The 22997-nt window shown below is 42.8% G+C and overlaps 1 protein-coding gene across 2 annotated transcripts in view; it reads right to left on the bottom strand.

Moving 5' to 3' along the window:
* Nucleotides 1-10187: 10187 nt before the first annotated feature.
* RTN1 (reticulon 1) overlaps nucleotides 10188-22997 on the bottom strand; it is a 189649-nt gene continuing 176839 nt past the window's right edge. For both annotated transcript variants that reach the window (XM_048851998.2, XM_048851999.2), the window contains 6 exons: nucleotides 15723-15930; nucleotides 14323-14461; nucleotides 13082-13151; nucleotides 12598-12644; nucleotides 12432-12490; nucleotides 10188-10964 (listed from right to left, as the gene is read on the bottom strand). In XM_048851998.2, the coding sequence (XP_048707955.2) occupies nucleotides 10922-10964; nucleotides 12432-12490; nucleotides 12598-12644; nucleotides 13082-13151; nucleotides 14323-14461; nucleotides 15723-15930 (566 nt within the window). In that variant the 3' untranslated portion in view covers nucleotides 10188-10921. The remainder of the gene's footprint in view (nucleotides 10965-12431; nucleotides 12491-12597; nucleotides 12645-13081; nucleotides 13152-14322; nucleotides 14462-15722; nucleotides 15931-22997) is intronic.

The following is a 22997-nucleotide window of genomic DNA, read 5'->3' as shown; positions in this document are numbered from 1 at the left end:
AAGGGGAGTTAGGCCCACTAGACCAAATGATTCTGCGACTTAAACAGTGACGTGAATTGGAAAAGAGTCCGTCATAAAGGGGTGTAAGTTGTAACATTGAACCAGTTTGGTATTGAGTGAGTATGAGAAATGAGTGTGACTTGCTCGCCCAGGGTCCAAAACTGCATCAGGAAAAGCAACTAATAGGAGCATATGCCATGAAGTGTGGAGGGGCTATTTTGTACTACAATGTTGTTAAATGCTTTTCCCGTTATGCAGCCCTCTTCCATCCGCTTAGCATGTCAGTTATACTCACGTTGCACTCTTTCTGAATGCCACATTGGAGCGAGTTACATCACATTTTTATTGTTCAACCCTCTTAGGCCCTATGGACAATGTACACTAATGCAGAAGCAAGTAATGACTCCGGGACATGGGAACTGCACCTGTTTTAATGACGTTAACCAGTTCTAAATTTGGGCCATTCCGTATAACCCAGGACTAAACACTCCATCAGTGGAATGAGACCAGGGATGAATTTGGTCCCTGGCATCTCTGTAGATCTGATTTTATCACCCCTATTTTTCTTCTTTATTCTGTGGTATCTGAGATGCTGCATTTCTGCCAGACCCATGGGTGAAGGGCAACAAGGTACATGCCCTGTGCTAGATTTTCATGTGCATGTAAACACATTTCTATGCACATACTATTGCAGATGCATATTTAAAAGCTATGACTTAAATCTTGCTTGCATTTTTGCAGAGGATGAGTGACAGTTCATCAAATATTTCTGGTTCTATAATGGAAAAAAGAGAGCAGACTGGAAAATGAGCAGAAAGAAATCAATAGGAGAAAGGGAGGCAAATCAGTTGGCTGTAACAAGGATGCTGTTGATAAAGGACTAGATAGAGGTTGGCGTTGGTATAGCAACTAGGCTGGACATGGCCAGGCAGGGAGTAACCTACTTCACTCCCTCTGCACAAACATGAAGGCTGCCCAGATCGTCGATTTGGGACATACGTGAAGCTGCCACTCGTCCCTGAGGTGGATGAGGAAGGAACAGAACGATGGCTAGAAGTGGATTTAGGTGGGTGTACAGCAGGAAGTGAGCTGCACACATCTGGTGCCCGCAGTAAAAAACTCTTTCTCTGGAACAAGAGGGGAACAACTGTGACGCTGGTAAACTGCAGTTTCTCCCAGGCTTCGCACACTATCCCCTGCAGAGGATTGTGATCTAGCTCGGATTGACAGCAGTTGGGATTAGGCAAGATTGTGCTGCTGAGCGAAAGGTGGCTGATTTGTACATGTGGCACCTCATGGGCATGTTTGCGAGCCAGCAGAGGTGTTAAACCTCTAGTTCTTGTAGCTGTCTGGCTAGAAGAGTCCTGGCAGCAATACATGAAGAAATGCCAAGTGAGGCTTTGTTTACAGCGTGCTCAAACAGAAACGCTGAAGACTAGGAAGTAGAAAGTCAGATAACAAGGAAATAATGAGCAAACCCCAGCACATACAGGAATAATCAGCCATTCCAAAGAGGTTTATGAAGAAGCATCAGCCACTCTCAGCTGCCTTACCCCCGACTCTGACTGGTGGAACAAAACTCTTGGCACAATCTCCACCTGCACCTGAGATCTCTTCCTTTGGACGATGATATTGTAATGATTAGTGTAGAGTATTACAATACACCAACCCTCTTTGGGACTTTTATGGGACCTGCATATACAGTCCTCAGACCCCTTTCCTGTTCCATTTAAGTTGGAGGGGAAACCCCAGAAGGATGTTAAACAGTGTAAACGACAAGGAGTCCGGTGGCACCTTAAAGACTAACAGATTTATTTGGGCATAAGCTTTCGTGGGTAAAAAAACACTTCACGAAAACACCCATGAAAGCTTATGCCCAAATAAATCTGTTAGTCTTTAAGGTACCACCGGACTCCTTGTTGTTTTTGTGGATACAGACTTACACGGCTACCCCCTGATATTAAACAGTGATGTAGCACCCCCTCTCCACCTGGTTACCTCCTTTAATGCCAATCCACTTACAGGTGTGGGTTCTTTTGGATCCCGCCACCCACTCAGCAGGGTGTATCTTCTTTCTTTTTTCCTATGAAATTATTTGGTGGTGCCTCCACCCCCCTTGTTCCTTCCTGGCAGGGTCACCAGGGCAGCTTTGGCGGAAAATTCTAACTACAGGGTAATCCCCACTTACTTGCCAGATTACTGGAGACTTCCAAGAAATAACACAAACACATACAATATATTCAACACAATAATTATATTAAACAGGAGACAAATACAACATAACAGGGAAAAACACTATTTTTAGGGTCACTGGTGCCCACACTGAAAATACCTGTGACTTGATGTAGCAAATGTAAAATTAGTGTCCTGTTGGTATGCGTACTTTGCTGAGGCCCTTGATGACCTATAACCACAAAATTCTTCTTTGCAGTGGTTTAGCAGTGTGGCTAACTGGGTTCAGTACAGCCCAAAGGACTCACAAGTGGGAGAAGGTGGTAAATCCCCTCACAGGTGTAATATGTAGCAGGTTATAAAATCCTCCAACACTTACTCCCTGGCTCGAGGACACAGTTCAGGGAGTAGTGGGTCCCCAAAACAAATTCCCTGACTAACTAACTAAAAGATGGTGCACTTACAAACTCCATGAATGATCCTCAGGTTCGAAGATGACTTTGGGCTCCTCAGTCACTGCAGAGGGGCTGCTCTCTGCTGGCAGGGATTCTCCTTAGGCAGGTCCCAGGATTTCCCCTCACCACAAAGGGATGCAGGGCTCAAGGTGTAGGTTACACAACTACACTAACATCCAAACTGTAGCCTCCTAGCCCAGCCTCCAGACACACACTCAGCAGGCAGCTTCCCTGGACTAGCAGATGGAGCAGAGCTGACCATAGGTGACTGGTCTCACCTAGGGAGCTGGAGGGTGAATTCAGCCTGGCTGGGGAAGTTTCCCAGCAAACTCTACAAATTGGGAATTATCAGTGGGGAAGGAAAAACCCAGCTGAGTGATCTGCTGTCAGGTCCCTAGAGGCCTGTTCTCAGGGGGAACCCTGCATGCAGGCCTTGGACTCACCAGCTCCCCACACAGCCAGTCCTGCCCTTTTCCTGGCTGTCTCCAGACTGACTCCAAAGTGGCTTCTCCCCTTTTCTCAACTCCCTGGAAGGGCCTCTCACTCCCTATTGGTTGCTGGGCAGACTCTGAGTCTGCCTTGGCTCCCCTTCCCTACCAGGGACTGTGTGCCTCTCCCTGAGCTGCCAGCGGACAGGATCCCAGGAATCTATGTAATTTCTTTGTGGGTTACAGTGAAAACAACTAACAAATCCAGCAGAAATCAATGGAAACCACTAGCATGCTTCATTGCTTCTACTCGGTGCCTTTGCTATTCTCCTCCCATTCCAGCATGGCGGAGACAAGTCCTGTTACTGCTCCTCTGCTTAGCCAAATGGAACTTGTCCGGCAACAGCTGGACACCTGCCAGTCTTAGCAACCCTGTTGGAGCTTGCAGCATCACTTTCCATTGCTTCTGTGCTCCACAGGCCGTTAAAAGGTAAGTTCCCTGAAAGAACATTTTTCTGTGGTGAAGAAAACAAAACATTAAAAACAGCTGAGGTGAGAAAAGGGGCCGCTGGGGACTGGAAGTTACCCTGGGCTGATGTCTGGCACTTGCCATACTTGATCCACAGTGCCTGGGTCAAGAGGAAAGGCTGATAGTCTAAACGCGTGAAATCTTGTGTCCCACCAGGGCTAGAAATGTATGTTCCACACCATTTGAAAGTGGGAGGGGAAGAAGAAGGAGGATAGATCAGCGATTAACAGACCGGTACAGCATGCTAATTCCCTCCCAGTTCAGGGACTTTCCTGAACTAATGTGTTTTATATTCCTGCTATCTTGAGATTAATATTAGAAGAGAAGAGGAGGAGTAAAAGAGATCAGTAAAGAGCTTTGAGGCAAGTAAATCTGCAGGTAATAGAAAAGAATATTGTGAGTACAGAAAGAGCCAGGGAAGCAGGAATATTTTTAATTTTGGCCTATTTCAAGGGCCAGATCTTCAGCTGGTGTAAAGCAGTGTGGCTCCACTGGTGTAAATTGCCCAAGTTGTACTCATGAAGCTCCCCCATTCACCTGCTGACAACCTGGCCCATAGAATTTATAGACGATATGACCTAAAAGAAAGGAGTATGCAGTTTAAAGGCACACGTCCTATGACTGTCATGGAGGTAGGAGTATTATAAATTAACATTCAACCCCATGTTTCCCCTGATTCCAAATCTCTTTACAAGGATTCCACTACAATGTACTTTTTTTTTTTTTGTTCCCATCACAACTGGATGCAGTGGAGCATGCCTGTAATCCCAGCTACTTGGGAGGCTGAGGCTGGTGGATCGCTTGGGTTAAGGGGTTCTGGGTTGCGGTGCGCTATGCTGATCGAGTGTCTGACAGCCTGGCCAGTAGGTGGCTGAAGGAGTGGCTAGAACAACATGAATGATGTGTTGTGCTCGGTGCTCTCTTTGTGAGGGCTGATGGACCGAATGATCAAGGTGCCCATCACCCCAGCACATGGGCTGTTACATTGATTGAAATATAGCAGAATATTGGACAGTATGAAGCACAACTTTCTCTGCACTGTCCGAACGAATCACAAATAACTTAGTGGTGACCCATATCCAACCACGTGCTTTACCAAAAAGCTGCAGTGTGTATAACTCTCTGAAGGTCAGTAACTCAGTATTCTGGTGGATCACCAAAGGAAGTGAATTTCACAGCTGAAGAGTCTGAGCTGAAAATGCACTATCTTCCATTCCTAAATGAACATATGTAGGAGTTGTCTGCAATAGCATCAGCCACCTTCGAGGCGGTGCACAGGGAGAGAGAAGCCAAATCCCAGAAACCATGTCAGACTTTAAGTATCTTGCTGAACCGGGGTCTAAACACACGCCTAACTTTAAGCATGTGAGTAGCCCCACTGAAATCAGTAGGACTTAAAGTTTGACATATGCTTAAATATCTTGCTGAATCCAGGCCTTAATGATTAGAACCAGCACTTTGAATGGCTTCTAGAAGCAATGGGAAGCCAGTGTAATTCATGGGGCTCAGGGGTAGTGTAATTTCTTTAAAGTTCCCCTGATAAGGAGCATGTAGAAAAGAAGAGAGAGCAACACTAGAATTCCCATTTCACCCTGTCTGAGCTAACTCCTAGGTTCCTACTCTCTAGAAACCCTGCAACGTTTGTCTCACTTACCAATCAGGCTTGTCTGCTGTTGTGTTTTACTTTGAATGTAAAAGAGGGATAGAAATGAATGGAGGTAGTAGACTGGGTACTCTGATCTCCCCTCATTCCTGTAATTCATGTCATTAAGTGTTACAGTACATACAGTGTTATTTTGGGCAGCTACATTTTCATGTGAATAGCTCAACACTGCTTTTTGCACTGCATGATTTTTTTCTACTCATTAAAAAAACAAAAATCAACATATTAAAACCCCCAAAATACTGCACCATGAACCTGATCCTGCATGGGATCTGCTAGCATGGACCCCCCCTGCCCAGAGTCTCATTGACTCAATAGTCAGATACTACGGTGATGCTCATGGTACAAGACCTATAGAGAACAGGTCTCCCCAGGAACTCAGGGGTTCTGTGTTAGTAGATCCCATTGAAGGACTGGGCTTTGTAGGATTTTTCAAAGAATATGGCTTATGGAAACCAACAACATGGAGGACTTTTGATAAAGCTGGTTCTCATGGTCACAGGGTGGCATGGAAGGAATTGGTGTTACTGCAGCTGGGTAACAATGTAAAAGGGAGATGATGGTTTCATAGGTCAGTGGTCTCCAAAGTGGGGTGCGTGTGCCCCAGGAGGTGCACAAGACAGTCCATTGGGGGGCGCAGCAGGAGTGCCGCCAGAGGGGGGGGAAAAAAAAAGGGCGGCCGGAGGAGCGCCGCCCTAAAATTGGCCAGAATGCTGCCCCGGCACATGCTTCCTACGCTGGTGCTTGGAGCCGGCCCTGCGAGGTATCCTGAGGGAAGAGTGGGTGTTCCACAACACTAGAGGGGTTGACAGGGGTGCCCTCACTTGTTTGTTCGCTTTCAGCGTATTGCGACGTATTGCAGTTTACGTGTGCCCGGTTAAGTGGATTTATGGATTATATTATCTAGTTTTAACTAAACTAACCCTCACAAAATGGACAAGTGGCTTAAAAAGATTCCTGCAAAGAAACCGCAGATTGAAGATAATACTAATAATGCAAGCACAAGCGAACAACAAGAAAATGGCAGAGCTGACAGTTCTCCTACTCCTAGTACAAGCTCTTCATCAGCCACATTACGAGGTAAAAACAATGACGGTCTAATCAGATCTGACAAGAAGTCGTCCAAAAAAATTCAAAATGATCAAGAAGACAATTTGAAATATGGATTTACATCCACTATCGTTAACGAGGAACCTCACCCTAAGTGTATATTGTGCCTTGAGATATTAGCTAATGATAGTATGAAGCCATCACGATTAGCAAGACATTTAAAAACTAAGCATTCGGAATATGAAGAGAAACCTCTACAATTTTTTCAGCGATGTTTAAAGTCATGTGATACTCAATCCAGTACTTTACAAAATTTCACGATAAATGTTTAGGAGCCTCTTTTGAGGTTTCTTACTTAATAGCAAAAGACAAAAAGCCACATACCATTGGGGAAGCACTTGTTCTTCCTGCCGCGGTAAAAATGGATGGAAATAATACACGGAAAACAATATGGCAACAAACTAAAATGCATTTCTTTGTCAGCAAATACTGTTGGAAGACGCATAGAAAACATTGCTGAAAATTTGAAGAAACTAGTATTAGAACAAATTACGCAGTGTGGGAGGTTTGCTATACAGTTGGATGAAAGTACAGATGTTTCTAACATGTCTCAGCTTATGGTATTTGCTAGATTCTGTTTCAATAATGAAATACATGAAGAACTACGTTTTTTGTGAGCCACTAAAGGAAAGATGTACCGGAGAAGATATATTCTCAACAGTAAATGACTTCTTTAATAAAAAAAATGTTTTATGAAAAAACTGTAAGTATAACCACTGATGGAGTGGCTGCTTTGACTGGAATAAAGAAAGGATTCCAGGGTAAGGTTACAGAGACAGCACCACACGTGAAATTCATTCACTGCATCATTCATAGGCAAGCTATTGCAGCAAAGAAGTTGGAGCCAGAAGTGCACAAAGTGCTACAGGATGTCATCGATGTGGTTAATTTTATAAAAACAAGACCTCTAAATAGTAGAATCTTTACAATACGTAGTAATGAGATGGGGAGTGACCATGAAAATCTTTTGTACCACACAGAGGTTTGCTGGTTATCTCATGGCAAAGTGCTTGAAAGAGTTGTCGAACTTAAAGATGAGTTACAGCATTTTTCTTTTACAAAAAGACAAGTGTTCCAAATTTGCTGACCTTTTCCGTGATGACAAGTGGCTGTCAGTAGTATGCTACCTAGCAGATATTTTCAAAAAAAATAAACACACTTAATCTGTCCCTGCAAGGTAAAGGTGATGTGTTAACAGAGAGAGAGAAAGTAACTGCTTTTCGAAAGAAACTCGTGCTATGGAGAGAGCATTTTGAAAATGGATGTTTGGAAATGTTTCCATCGTTATGTGATTTTGTTGCTGAAAACAATGTAAGTGTGTCACCTTTAAAAACTCTACCTGCACACTTAAAAAACTTGGAAACAGAATTTTCTAACCTGTTTAAAAATCTTCCAAATGAAGAGTGTCAGTGGGTTTTGAACCCATTTGTTAAAAATATAAAAATGCAACACCTTCTGATTAGTTTGCAAGAACAACTGATTGACATCAGGGAAGATGGAAATTTACTAGCCAAATTTCAACAAAAACCTTTGCATAATTGGTGGATGGGAGTGAAAAATGAGCATCATGATTTAGTAAGCGCAGCCAATGATGTACTTCTTCCATTTGGATCTATGCATCTTTTTCAGCTATGACAGCCATTAAAACCAAGGTAAGAAATAAACTGAACTTAGAAACAGACCTTTGAATTGCTGTATCACAAAGTGTTAAACTAAGATTTTCAAAAATAATGAAGCATATTCAATCACATTGCTCTCACTAAAAATATTATTTTTTTTTAGTGAGAGCAAAAAGGTTTTTTGTACCATTAATAAAATAAAAAAATATTTTAAATAGTTTCTCATCCTTTAATTTCTATTTTTTGTGTATGTTTTATAATGTACATAATACATTAGTACAATAGTACATGTATAAAATTTATACATAAATAAATATACAAATATTGGGGTGTGTGCTCAAAATTTTTTTTACTGATAGGGGTGCACGATCAAAAAAGTTTGGAGACCACTGTCATAGGTGAAGAATCAACATTTAAGTGTTTCTTAAAGGTAGAATTTTTAACACATGGTTCTACTTGAGTCTATAAAAATCGCATTGGGAGTCCCACACGCATGGGGAACAGTGAGACAATGTCACATTTTCTTAATTTTCCAGTCAAACTTACCACCAGCACCACAACTCATCCCAAAAGTTACCCTGGGATCTGTCCTTCTCACACTCCATCACTGGTAGTAAAAGTGCTGAAGACCAATCTATGCCCTCAGCTACACCCACACGGTCTTCTCAGGAAATGCAGCATAGAACCTGTCCCCCTAGGAGTCTTTGAATATGGAAGTCAGAAATGCAGTTAAAGCACGGATGGCTGTTCTGTTCAATTTTAACTACTGGCTTCAAATTAAACACTCTCATAACTGCACCAATTAAAAGAAATTTACTCCGTTGGATCAAAAGAAAAATATATCAATCTGGAGTTTTTAGCCTTTAATCTACAAAGATGTTGTTGTAATATATATGTAGCTGAGGTTTATAAAATGTTATAATAAGCTTAAAAAGGATATTTAAATATAAATGTTAAAAAGAGCGAGACTCATCTTGAAGATTAAATAACTCAAAGCTGGAACAATGCAGGTGTATTTCTGCGATTGCTGGATCATTTTTTCCCTAGGAGTCGGATTCTCTTCTCATTTATGCTGCCGTAAATCAATAGTTACGCCATTCAAATTGTAGGAGTTTGTAAACTCTTTGGGGCAGGGACCACCTGTTTGTTTTGTGTGCTTGTACAGTGCCTAGCACAATGGTGGCTAATCCATGATTGAGGAATGTGTTGGCAAAGTGACTGGGCAGTGAGAGATAGGAAATAGATGAATTTAAGGAACAATTTCAGTTCACAAAAGACCAGACAAATGCTCAATGCTCCAAGAGCTCATGTTAGATATGAAGCTTAATTTTCTGAGAGGAAATATATACACCAATGGCATCAACATTAAAGCTAGTCAGAAATTCCCATCCCCTTTCCCCCCATTCTCTCTGTAGAAAAAGTCTTCTGGAGAAAATTTCAACTGCAGGCTAAAAACCAAAACCTATAAATGCATGGTCAAAAAGATTCTGGTTTTCAGGTTTAAATGAAAAGTCAAAATTTTTCACAGATAGCAAACACTTCTCATGAAACTTTTCATTTTGTCAAGCCTCCAAGTTCTTATCAAAAAACAATGGACATGGAAAATTTTCAACCAGCCCCAACCAATAGGGATTTGCTTTAATCTATTGGCTCTCAGAAACTAAATTTCAAATTTATAAAAGGCTTTGTAAACCAGGTTTGAACTGAAGGAAGTGCTCATTTTGGCTCTCAGCACCTGTGATCAATATGGACTACTCCAGCTTGCCCACTTTATCCCTTGAAATCTGTGCTAAAACAGTCAAAATACTGGGTATGGTGAGACTGAAAAATGGCCAGTGCCATTTTGACTGCTTTCCGAGTTGTGTTGTGTCTGATTTGGCCCATGTTTAAGTAGGTAATCAGGCAACTTTCAAGAGAATTCATTGACCATTACATGTGCCTGAAATGTAGTAATGACACCAACAAAATAAACAACTTTTGGCACTAGGAAGTTTGCTTTATTTCCATTGTTTACTCATCAGGATGTGAAACTGCTAAATGAACTAAGTACAGACAATCTTTTGGGATTGAACAATTTTGTAGTGGCAAAACTGCATGGAATAGGCATAAATAACTCCCAGAGACCAACAAACAAGCCCTTCATGCTTTTTGCAGATGGAGTATTGATTTTACAAATTCTAATGTGACCCCAATGGCAACAAGAGGGAGAACTTTGTACGTTTAGTAACATTTATTTCTGCATTCGGTATCAAGTACATAAGTGCAAATATTCAGAGTCCATAAGTAAGTCCATTAGGAACTACAGAGAATGTAATACAAAGTGTAATAAATTTAACAAGCTGGAACTCTCCAGTTACCATACATGTAAATCAGCCCATCAATCCCTTACAACAAAAGTACTGGGTTTTTGTTTTGTTTTTTAGTTATACAAAACTGATTACTATAAGTACTGATTACTGTTTATTCCATTTGTGCTGGAAAACACTAAAACATTAGCCCACAATTCTATATAGTTAATAAAGATGAACCCAACCAGCGACCCAGTGACATAGAAGCAATTTTAACTATTGCATCAGTGCACTAAGCAGGAAAGCCCTAGCCACATGTAACATTAAAGTTATAGAAGCAATGCCAATAGAAGAAAAAACACTTAAAAAAATCAATATTATTTAGGCTCTCACCATCATGCACTTTATAAGCAACACAAAAACCACATCTAGTACACTTTTCTCTTTACTATACTTTAGTGCTTGACACAAGTGATTGCAAATATTCTAAGAGTACACAAGCAGCAAGGAAAAAGAGCTGCTTTTGTGTTTTAAGAACATGGTGTTGAGAAAAAAAAAGGAACAATAAATTTGCAATAAAGTGTAAAAGCAGAGCTGTTTGCACTCCAGATTCCCCCATTATTCACTACTGTTGTTGATGGATTCTTGAGGTCTGCTTTACTCTGCCTTTCTCTTAGCGCCTGGGATTTTCGCCTGAATCCTAGGTGTAAAAAATAGGATTACACTGTGAGATGGCAATTAATCAAAATCATTTCATAGCATTGTGACTTTTCTTAGCTAGAAGGTCACCTTTGCTTAAGCCTTCATTCTCGGTGCCTTGGTAAAGATGTGTGTGTAACAACTAGAAACAAAGAGGGCTAGAATGTGGGTTAAACTACACACCTGCACAGGAAAGAAATGGGAAAGGGGTAAGAAAGCCTGCCCACATGGATGAGCTGGACCTTGTACCCAGGAGCACAGGAGTAAGCAGTCAGGGTCTAACAGTTCATATATACCCGGGATATACTCAGTGAACTTGCCGTTCCTTTGATTTCCCACCATATGTTATCATCTGTAACAAACTAGAGATACAGTTAAAATACAAAATTTGGATCCTGATTTTTAACATCCCCAGAAGATAGTGGTGCTCAGAGCCAGGGGTTCAGTTTGTTTGGTCAATCTTTATAATACAGCAGATCTTGAGTGCTCAGGAGTGTAGATCAGAGCAGCTCTATACAACCCCAACGAAATGTGGTCAGAGGCTGGGAGAGAGAGGTGGCTGTTGGGCAGATCTAAATAGCTGGAGAGCTCCGGGTTGCAGGTCACAGCAAACACTAACTGTTACTATAAGTAAAGGGCTACAATTTGTTTCTCTATGTGAGGTGAGTCCTAAGCCCGGTGCCCAAATGAAATGTTGGGGTGACATCCCCCACTGTGCACCAGCACCAGGTCCATGCACCCGTGAAGTCCCACTTAAGCCCCATTTGGAGAACTTAAAATGGGGCCAAACCCTTGGCCATCTTTCTGCACTTGGATGAATTTTAATTCTTCAGCACATGAAGCGTAAGAGTGTGTGCACGTATTGGCTTCACACTTGAACATACAGAAGGCAAATTTTCTTGAACAAGAAGATTGCTCATGACAACAGCATTGCTCATCTGCAGAAGCACCTCAACCATCCATGTCAATATCAGGTTAGTTTATTATGAGCTGTTATATTCACAAAGAGTGGATGAAATAAGCCCAGAGTATCAAGGGCCAAGTTGCCTCCAGCCCTTTTGGGGCTGGGCAGTGAGGAAAGGGAGCAAAGAGCATCTTCTCCCTTATCCAGCCTGTGTAAGGAACTCAGGGGAGTGCCAGGGCTGCTCCCTTCATAGCTACCCAAACGGGAAGGAGAGTGGAAAGGAGGATGCAGGGATGTGATTCCTCCCCTGATATCCACTGGTCTGCAGCATAGGACTAGGCTGCAGGTGGCAGTATGTTGCTCTCCAGAAGGGGGTGTGTGGCTTCGGGCACATTCCCGCTATGCACTGAGGAGGTCTGGTGGGCATTCTCTCAGTGGCAGAATTCCTGCTTTTGCTCCCCTTGGGGCCATAACCTTCCATGCCATCCCCAATGTATGGATGTGCCCTAAGGACACAAGTGAACCTAAGGTATGCTTCTTGTAAAAATCTGCTGTTCAACTCACTTTGCCATGACAGTGTTTAAATGGGTCCTCACAAGTCCCAAGTATTGATCAATCTGTGCCTACAAAGAGCAAAAACAGACATCTGAAGATCAACAGGGTCTTGGAAAGCTAGAACCATTCACACATCCAATCTGAATGATAGTTATTGTACAGTCATTTGACTTACCTGATACTTGTCATATACAACAGGTAGAGTAAACATAGAGACCACAGCTAGGGGAAAAACAAACAGTGTTAAATTTCTGCAGTTGAGATTGTTATTCACAGAAAACAAGATGCATTATCTAGTTTCCTCTTGAAAGAAAAGGCAAAAAAGCACATGATGTCATTTTGTCCCAAGAGATGATTCAAGAAGCTGTATTAAAACTGAACCCTGCCTGAATCTTCCAAATGTGAAATTTATATCACTATGTATCCAGCAGCTGAGAAGCCACTAAGCACAGCAACTGGCTGATATATGTCAGGGGCCAACAGAATAAGAAATAAAGATGAATATGTATTAGTAAGTAGAACAAAGATAATTGTCTAACTGTGGAGAAAGCACATTTCAGAGGTGAGACAATGCGGGACTATGCTGGTTTTTCTAACAAAAAATTGCCATGGTTAATACACGTTTAAAAACAGATCTTAAAATAAATGATGATCTTTACCCATGATCATAAGAGTCAGGCCATTGAAGAGAGCTCCAACGTAAGTCAGCAGCCACATTAGTACTGCAAACTAAATTAAAAACAAATCATTAGATCTCCTGACAATCACTGAAATTGTCAGCACAAGAATAAATGGCTTCATTTAACTAGCTAGCATATGGGCATATTATTATTCTGTTAGCTTCACTTAACTAGCTAGAATACCAGCATGCTTAGGAACTAGGGACATCTGTTGTAGGTGACTTTAATTTTTGATAGACTTTCAAAACCAATGCAAAAAAAAAAAAACCCTGCAAATTTTTAGGAAGGGTGCAGACCAAGGCAAGCCATCCCACTGGTTTTTTTTTGTTTTTTTTTTTTACATAACCCCATCCTTCCTTCCACTACCATCCCCCCTGCAGTTCCCCTCCTCATCCTCTTCATTGCGTTTTTGCTTGATCCTGCAATGAGCTCAGCATAGGCAGACCCCTGCACCTGTGTGGAGCCTCACTGAAGAGAGGGGTCTTCCTGCACAGGGTACATTGCACGATTGACGCTTTAGATTGTAAGCCTCGAGGCAGGAACTATGGGTAAAATTTTCAAAAGAGCTCAAGTCCAAATGGCTTGCTTCTTGACAGTCTCCTCTTTGTTCTGAGGGGCATGGGGGCACCTAACACGCTTTTGGGTACTCCTAAAACAGATAATAAATAACCATTATGGCTGAGCAGTAACAGGGACATTCTTCTGCAGCAGAAAATGACATAGCTGAGGGATGGGATGGGTTGGTGGGCAAGGAAGAGGTGGAGAATCACATCCCAGTGTCTCATAGGGTTCCAGCGAGTGTATGGGCAACCGCGCTGCTAGCCAAGTCCCGAGTACCTTGCAGGAGGAGTGTAGTATGGTGGAAAACAAAGCGCTCTGTGGGCCAGCTCCTTAGAGGGAGTAACTCAAAGAAGCTCCATTGACTTCAGTGGAGCTATGCCATTTTACATCAGCTGAGGATCTGGACCAAAATCTTTAATAATTCTTATGTCATGGATCACTCAATTCCAATGTGTAATGTTAAATCACTAATGTATATAAAGTTATTAGTTAAAAAAAAAAAGAGAGAGAGAGAACAAGAGCAGAACCTTTATACTGTCCAGGAACACACATCTAGGTTTTGTCAAGGCACTATCATTATGGAAACTAAGGAAAGCAGTGCTCTGCTCTGTAAAATCTCTCCTCTCCAATGGGATTCAAAATGGTTAAGCAAATCTTACTTTTAAGGAATCCACCAAGTCCTGGACAAGGAAGAGTCTCCTCAGCTCTCTGACTGTGCTGTTCACGTACAACTGGAGACAGTCTGTGTATTTCTGAATCTGGTCCTGTGAGAGAGACATTTCCATCTCCAGGTAGGCTCTGCCAGAAACACAGATCCAGTTACGAAACACAGGCAAGTTTGCAGTTTGTTTACTCTCGTGCTGTTCTCCCCCTGCTGTTCCCTACTACCCTGGAGCTCATTTTCTCTGCTGCTGTAGCAGCCACAGCACTCTCAATACCACCACTACCCCCCTGCATGGCTATTTCACCCTTGGACAACTATGGACCTCATTGCCTCATCCAATAGTAAAATCTATGAGAGGAGGCCAAGGGGAAGAAACTTGACACGGCTCCTCCTGTGGCTCTTCCCGCCATATTTTGCCATTGGGCATGCGAGTTATTCCCCCCACGGGATGGGCCATGGAGCCAGCCTCTCAGACACTGTAGATTCCAGGAGAATGGCAGAAGACCAGAGACCAGAGCCATCTGCTCACAGGTCTCCTGCCTCTGCATCAGTTCTGGAACACCAGTATCTCTTACGCCCCTCCTTGACAGCACAGCGCCAAATTCAAGGGCAGCTTGCCAGCATTACGATGGTCCATGTGGAAAAGGTACTCCAACACCAGGCCATATAAGCTTTCTCTCTGAAACTCAGTGGGGAGGCAGGGGAGAATGATTTGTGTCCCCTGGCCCACCCCATCCAATCACCCCTTTCCCATGCCCCATGGAGGGCTCTCTTTAGGATCCTTTGGAAACTGGGGATTCCTTGCCCGCATTTCCACATGAGAGAAAGAAAATCTATCTGTGGGGTTCCTATCTCAGGCTTCTGTCATCTCCTCCAGCTGACAATCTCTTGAGACTCTCACCTTGCTGGGGTGAAGCTACGACTTTCCCTCTGAAAACAAAAGTATTAACATTTAACACTTATCTTGTGTTATCTGTGTCCAAGTTGCTTTACGGAAAGCTCATTAATCTAGGGATTCCGTAAAAAACAAGTGTAGGACAGTATTCTTGCTGCTATGGGGGGAAAGTATATTATAGCTGGAACACCAGGGACAGCAATAACTTTTACTATAGTTGCTCCTTTTTTCTAGTAGCTTCTAACTTCCTAAATCTTTCAGCTTTCAGGCTAAAATTTTCAAGGTCTGAGGGGTGATTTTTTTTTTTTTTTTTAAATTTGAGCAAATACAGTTCATAGACTTTTAAGACCCCCAAGCAGCGGAAAATAACATTTTCCCCCCATTATGGGAAAGAAACCCACCATGTCTATGGTCTGAAAGTGTTTACAGCAGATACAGAACTCTGTCACTAACAATGAATAATGCAGGATATACCCCCCTTTGGCAATGATTGCACTCACTTGAATGGATGGCCTTCATCAGTCTTCTGCACGGCCTGTAAAACTGACTTGTAGATTCTGAAGCTAATGGTGGCTGAGAGAGCAGCTAGTGCCAGGTAGGCAATAACACTGACCACACTGAACTGGGTCAGAGAGAAGAGCAGTAGCAGGATGCTTCCGAACACTATCCCAGTCTGCTTGATGTCACGCCAGTACAACAGGTCAATAGCTGGGAAGAGAAGATCTAAATCAGTCAAACTCCAGCACGGCAAGGATTTCAAAGCAAGCTACTGTTGCAGATTCAGGTGACCAAGCACTTTTGCAGAGAAACAAAGGTTACATCTACACTGCAAGCTAGGGTGTGATCCCCAGTTTGCATACACATATGTTAACTCGATGAAGCTACTTGAGTATAAATAGTGTAGCTGTGATAACATGGGCAGCGGCAGCATGGGTTAGCCGTGCCAAAGACAAACCCACCTGAACCCCTTCGGTATTTACTTAGCATTGCTAAGCCATGTGGCTGCTGCTTTTGCTACCACAGCTATGCGAGTATGTGTATGCAAGCTAGGAATCACTCCCTTACCTCGTAGTGTAGACTTAGCCAAAGGAACAAATGACTATATAGATACAGTGTGTGTGTGTAAGTAAAACTCTGTTGACATCAGTGGAGTTATTCCAGAAACACAAAATTGCAAACAAGATCAAAACCTGGCCTAATAACTCTATATTGCAGTGTCAGTATGGCTTAGTGGGCAGCATTTTTGCCCTTAAACCAGATCATCGTATCTGAGTCTCATACCAGCCTCATTACTTATTCCACCATGACTCTTCCATGCAGGGCTATGGGTTATTACTAGGGCTAGTCCAAAATTTCCCATCAAAACTTTTTTCGAAGGAAGACTGAGTTTTTGACTCAATGAAAATTTTTCTAAAAAGTGTCTTCTTTCCTTGAAAATTTTAGATTTTTCATTAGAAATCCCAAATATTTTTCAGTTTTTGGTACATCAACAACAACAACAAAAATTTCCATTGAAAAGTTTAAATGAGAACTGTTCTTTTTCCCCATTTTCATTGATGCTTTCAGCAGAGAAAAAACAACAACCCTTATTTTCTGACCAGTTCTATTTGTTACATTTTTAGGGAACTAATGAGACATTTAAGGAAAGGTCCAATTTAGTCTGGTGACCGTTCAGCTGGAAGTTAAAAACCCCATGAGACTTCTTAAGAAACTTAGCCAACCTTCTCTAGCTATACAACTTATATGTTTTAATTTGAGCAGGGCAAACACTGCAAAACGTTTTCTGTAACTACATCTTCACCTTTTAAAGTTCACTTTTCCCGGGTTGGACCCATTTTGTGTCCATGTACCACGAACATTGTAGCAAAATGATTTTACCAACAGGAGTATTCACCAAAAAAATCAAAATTTAAGCAAACATTGTTGACTATTCCTGTAAAATTCATGATGCCAAATATTTATATCCGAAATCTGCTTCTAACAGTGGCCTTCATCCAATCAGGGAACAGAACCATGCCATGTGACGTAATGTCCAATCAAAAACAGCTCTAATTACAAACATTGACTATTCATGATGAACTGCTTGAATATGGTACAGATCAAGTGTTATTTATACGTTAGCTGTGGAATAATTCTGAATAAAGAACAAATTCAGTAAAATTATGATCTGTTCAAAGAAAATTCACAAAGAGAAGAAAAAGGCGCAAAATTAATAGAATAAAATATTTGTTGCAGATTATTTGCCCAGCAATAATTATAATCTCCAAAGAGATGTGAGTCATTGTGGAATAAGCTATTACTCATTACCATTACAGTTCTCACTCTTACTCAGTATTGTAAAGTATATTGGGCTAGAGTACAAACTTTGCTATTTAAAGTCAAATTCTATTCACTTTCTATTCCATTCAAGTTCCATTCCATTCCATATACGGACCATAAATAAGAGAATCCTTTCATATTTCTAAATGCATGGATTCAGTCTGGATCCTTCAAACTTTTATGCACAGGAGTAGCCCTGTTGAATTCAGTCGGACTACTCACATGTCAGACCGCATGCAGGATTGGGGCGTAAATATGATGGATTCATTTACACAGTGTGTCCAACTAAGAAGAGATGGATTCCCATGGTGCCAATATGTAGGATATCTGCAGAACTAATTAGATTCACTACTACAAGTGTTTTGCAGAGCATAAGCTGCGAGAGTCTGCATCTGCTTGACTCTAAATATGGATTTGGGAAGGGAGATATTATTTGAAGCCCCCTGTTCATTTTTATACCTAAAAAGTCCTAAAACTGCTGCTTGGGGATGTCATTAGGGGTTTAATGCAAACCCACCGTGCAATACCTTTGATTATATTCCCCTCTCATGTCATATGTTAATTCATATTCTGCAGACCAGTGAAGTGAGTGCAAGTGTTAACTGCCTAGCTCATAGCATTGTGCATGTACATTCATCTGCAGAAGAAATGGTATGCCCACCCACCAAGAGAAAACACTGCCTGCTAAATAGGGAATGGACAGCTATATCAACGTCAACTGGGCAAAAACAAGTAGTCTGAATTGGTTTACACCAGCTAAGGATAAGTCCCAAAGTCAGCAACTAATTATTTAATTAACTAATGCAATTTAGCACAAATTCCAGCTGTGGTCATGTGCCCAATACTATCATAGGCTAGAAATGGATTATATTCTCACCTAGATACATAGGGCTTTCCAGGACTGCTACTCCTTTCAATGAGAAAAGGAGCTGAATGGCTAAAGTAATGAGAATATATTCCAACGTGTGCATCATCCTGACATAACCTGTTTTACAACTGAAATTTTTGCTAAGGCATATTAAAGAATTGGCTAATAAAAGAATTACCGGTAGTTACTAGTATTTGGCCTCGGCAACAGCAGGCCGCTCAGTCACAATCTAACTCTGAAAAGTTAAAAGTGGCTGGCATACAGAGGCAGAGGCTGAAAAGTTAAAGCTGCTCACAGATCAGTCACCTTCTCACTGCCTTTTCCTCCCTCAACAGATCATTCTGGATTTCTCTTTAAAGAAAAACATTGTATTTTAGAGAAGAAAGAGGCACTTCTTAGTGAGGACACATTGCTGCAAACTCACCGCAGGATGGACATATGTCAAAGGATGTCTGCAGTGATGTAGACATGTCAGTCCTAGGATGTGAGGGAGACAAGGTGGCTGAGGTAATATCTTTTACTGGACCAACTTCTGTTGGTGGACTAGGCAAGCTTTTGAGCTCCGCACAGCTCTTCTTCAGATCAGGTCAAAGAGCTCTGTGTAGCTTGAAAGCTTGTCTCTTTCACCAACAGAAGTTGGTCCAAATTCTTCCCTGAAGGCACAGACGAATGATCTGGGATGGTCAGTATAGTAGAGATTCATAGGGGTTAGGAGAAGGAATCTTCCTCTCCAAACTATGGAGCAGCAGCAGCCTCCAAGTCTCCCTATAGCCCCGAGGCAATGACTCATGGACACGTGTAGTGGTGGATCTGCTGGTCCCGGTCTCACTGATGCCCCAAACTCCTTCTGCATGGCAGAAGGCTGGGAGGACCCACAGAACTGTGATGCATGGGTTCCCCAAATCTTATCCCTCCTATGTGCAGTGGAACAATGCTGGGTCAGTCTGCATAGCCTCCGAGCCTGTGGGATGCAAAAGGATTTGTCGTAAGGACCAGATCCTCAAAGGTACTTAGGCTCCTACCTTACACCAATTTCAATGGAAGTTAACAGCCTAAATACCTTTGAGGCTGTAAGTGAATAAACCAGGACAGAGGCTAAACTGACAGTCAGGACAGATGGTGTCACTCAGTCTCACGTCCCTGACACCCGGTCATGGAGTGAGCAAGTCCCTGACGGCTCCTTGGACAGGCACGGGGAAGAGAGAGTATGAGATGCTCTAATATAGGTACTTTTGGGGGCACAGGACACGAAGCGCTGAGCTCATCAACATGAGCCCTTCTCTTCCTCAAGCAACGCCATAACTCCAGGGTGCAGAGCTAAATGGAGACTGAGTATTTTTGGTTTCCCACTGTGGCAATCCAGCCCTTCCCCTGGGCAGGTTAGCCAGCTGGGAAGTCAGCATGCAGCTTTCACACTGGCAGGATTTGGCTGTTGTGAGCTGGATCAGGCCCATAGTAATGAATGATATTAAAATGAAGCTGCTTAAAAGACCAGGCTACAAAGTAGAGCTGCCTCTGTATGCCAGCCACTTAAACGGTCTTTTCCAATGTTTACATCTCACTTTTTCTTAAACAAGGGAAATCTCATTTCAAACAGGGCAGGTTTCCGTTTTGCCCAAGCCTGGCTCCCATCTGCAGAGATTCAGAGTTAGATTGTGACTGATACATGGGGAACTCAAGGAGGGATTGTGCTGCATGTTCCAGTGGCATCCAGATAGAATGCACCTACTGTGATGCTGACTGTTCCAGGACAAATGGATGTCCTAGTTTTCCCATGGGTATGCCCCCTATTCTTGGCATGATCTTGGAGCCACTATAGTGGCTGCAAAGGGGGAATCCTCGGAGGCGAGGGGGCATGCCTGCTTGGTTTATGGCTGCTTTGCATCACCAGAGCAGTGCAAAGCAGCCATAGCAGGACCAACAATCTGGCCCCAGATATTTAGTCTGTGCCTCTTCTACAAAGAGCAAAAGATCTCACGTATGTGGCAGCCAGTAACATGGAGGTTGGGACATGGGTGTTCCTCTAGACAACAAAACCGACCACAAGTGTCGAACACAAGAGAAGTCTGAGGCTGTGAAAATAACTGTAGCCAGAATCCTTGGACTCGGTTCACAGCGGCCCCTGCCCCTTGTTTAGCCATTTACCCCACCACAAAGGGGGTGTAAATCATTACTGCCTCAAATAGAAGCCTTTACACTCCCCTGGGTGTAAATGATACACAAGGGGCAGTGCAATGGCTAATCAGCCCCCTTGTCGCCAGATGAACAACAAACAATGGCTACATCCTCTCTTCAAATGCCCTTGTTATTCTTAAGTGTAGTCAAGGTGAAATTCAAAGGGGAAGGATACCAGCCCAGTGTGCACACACACTATTTTGCGGCTCCAAATGTAATATCAATTCAGTGCACAATATGTTGTACTCGGTCTGCTGGCCAAGTAGGTTTTCTATCATACGAACATAAGAACAGCCACACTGGGTCAGACCAAAGGTCCATCTAGCCCAGTATCCTGCCTTCCAACAGTGGCCAATGCCAGGTGCCCCAGAGGGAATGAACAGAACAGGTAATCATCAAGTGATCCATCCCCTGTTGCCCATTCCCAGCTTCTGGCAAACAGAGGCTCGGAACACCATCTTTGAAGTCTTAAGTTCAAATCTTACCTTGAGTCACCACTGAAATGGCATTTCACAGCCTCACCCTAGTCCCTTTTTGTCCACAACGTAGAACCCCCAGAAAAGCTGTCACAATTAGCAGCCTCTGTTCTAGAAAGCCTCAGTCAATACTAACACAACCAGTTTTCTGGGCCAGGATTCAGGCGCATGCACAGCTGTGCAGACAAATTGGTGTAGGATTTACTGTACCAGCGCTATACCTGATCTAAGACTACGTCTACACTACAGCTTATGTTGACAGAACTTACATTGCTCATGGGTGTGAATAAACTCCTCCCCAAGCAATATAAGTTACACTGACCTAAGCACGGATGTGGACAGCTCTATGTCGGCGGGAGAGTTTCTCCCGCTGACATAGCTTCTGCCGCGTGTGCAGGTGATTTTATTATGCTGATGGAAGAGTGCTGACCTGTCGTCTAAGAGTGTCTTCACCAGACCCGCTGCAGCGCTATATGTGTAGACATGCCCTAAGACAGCATTTAGGTTTCTGTCTTTCATGAGCACAAAATTCACTTATAAATTAGAGAGGGATGATTCATAATACAAATTAACACCAACAAATGAATTAGATCCCCAGTCATATTTCTAGGGAGGAAGTGACCTGCAGAAAGAGAATGAATGACTTTACTCCAGTCCACATAACCCATCTTAAATAAATTGCCATGCTGTGAGCAATGGGTTTACTGCATGATTTTTATGACCATTCAATTACCCAGACCCAATTACAGTCGCAGGATTCTGAAAAGTCCATATTGAATATACTTGAGGTGGTATGCTCCTGGCATGCTAGACTACTAGCAAATTTCTGGATGATACTAAACTGGGAGGAGTAGTAGATACGCTGGAGGGGAGGGATAGGATACAGAAGGACCTAGACAAATTGGAGGACTGGGCCAAAAGAAATCTGATGAGGTTCAATAAGGATAAGTGCAGGGTCCTGCACTTAGGATGGAAGAATCCAATGCACCGCTACAGACTAGGGACCGAATGGCTAGGCAGCAGTTCTGTGGAAAAGAACCTAGGGGTGACAGTGGACGAGAAGCTGGATATGAGTCAGCAGTGTGCCCTTGTTGCCAAGAAGGCCAATGGCATTTTGGGATGTATAAGTAGGGGCATAGCGAGCAGATCGAGGGACGTGATAGTTCCCCTCTATTCGACATTGTTGAGGCCTCATCTGGAGTACTGTGTCCAGTTTTGGGCCCCACACTACAAGGAGGATGTGGATAAATTGGAGAGAGTCCAGCGAAGGGCAACAAAAATGATTAGGGGTCTAGAACACATGACTTATGAGGAGAGGCTGAGGGAGCTGGGATGGTTTAGCCTGCAGAAGAGAAGAATGAGGGGGGATTTGATAGCTGCTTTCAACTACCTGAAAGGGGGTTCCAAAGAGGATGGCTCTAGACTGTTCTCAATGGTAGCAGATGACAGAACGAGGAGTAATGGTCTCAAGTTGCAGTGGGGGAGGTTTAGATTGGATATTAGGAAAAACTTTTTCACTAAGAGGGTGGTGAAACACTGGAATGCGTTACCTAGGGAGGTGGTAGAATCTCCTTCCTTAGAGGTTTTTAAGGTCAGGCTTGACAAAGCCCTGGCTGGGATGATTTAACTGGGAATTGGTCCTGCTTTGAGCAGGGGGTTGGACTAGATGACCTTCTGGGGTCCCTTCCAACCCTGATATTCTATGATTCTATGATACTGACATGTGATTTGCATATAATTTGATAGCAGAGCCACATGCACAGCTCAACCTGATAGATCTTAAACAGACAAAGTGACAAGCTATAGAGCACCTCACCTTTGAGGATGATATTTTCAAAGGAGTGTAAGAGAATAGGCACCAAAATTGCATTCCATTTCAATGGGATTCAAAGAAAGTGACAACACTGGTTTGTCATAGCCTGAGAGCCCGATCCTGC

The sequence above is a fragment of the Caretta caretta genome, chromosome 6 (genome assembly GCF_965140235.1).
Source record: "Caretta caretta isolate rCarCar2 chromosome 6, rCarCar1.hap1, whole genome shotgun sequence".
NCBI classification, from domain to species: domain Eukaryota; kingdom Metazoa; phylum Chordata; order Testudines; family Cheloniidae; genus Caretta; species Caretta caretta.
The sequence above is the reverse complement of the archived record's forward strand: the minus strand, read 5'-3'. Positions and strand labels throughout refer to the sequence as shown.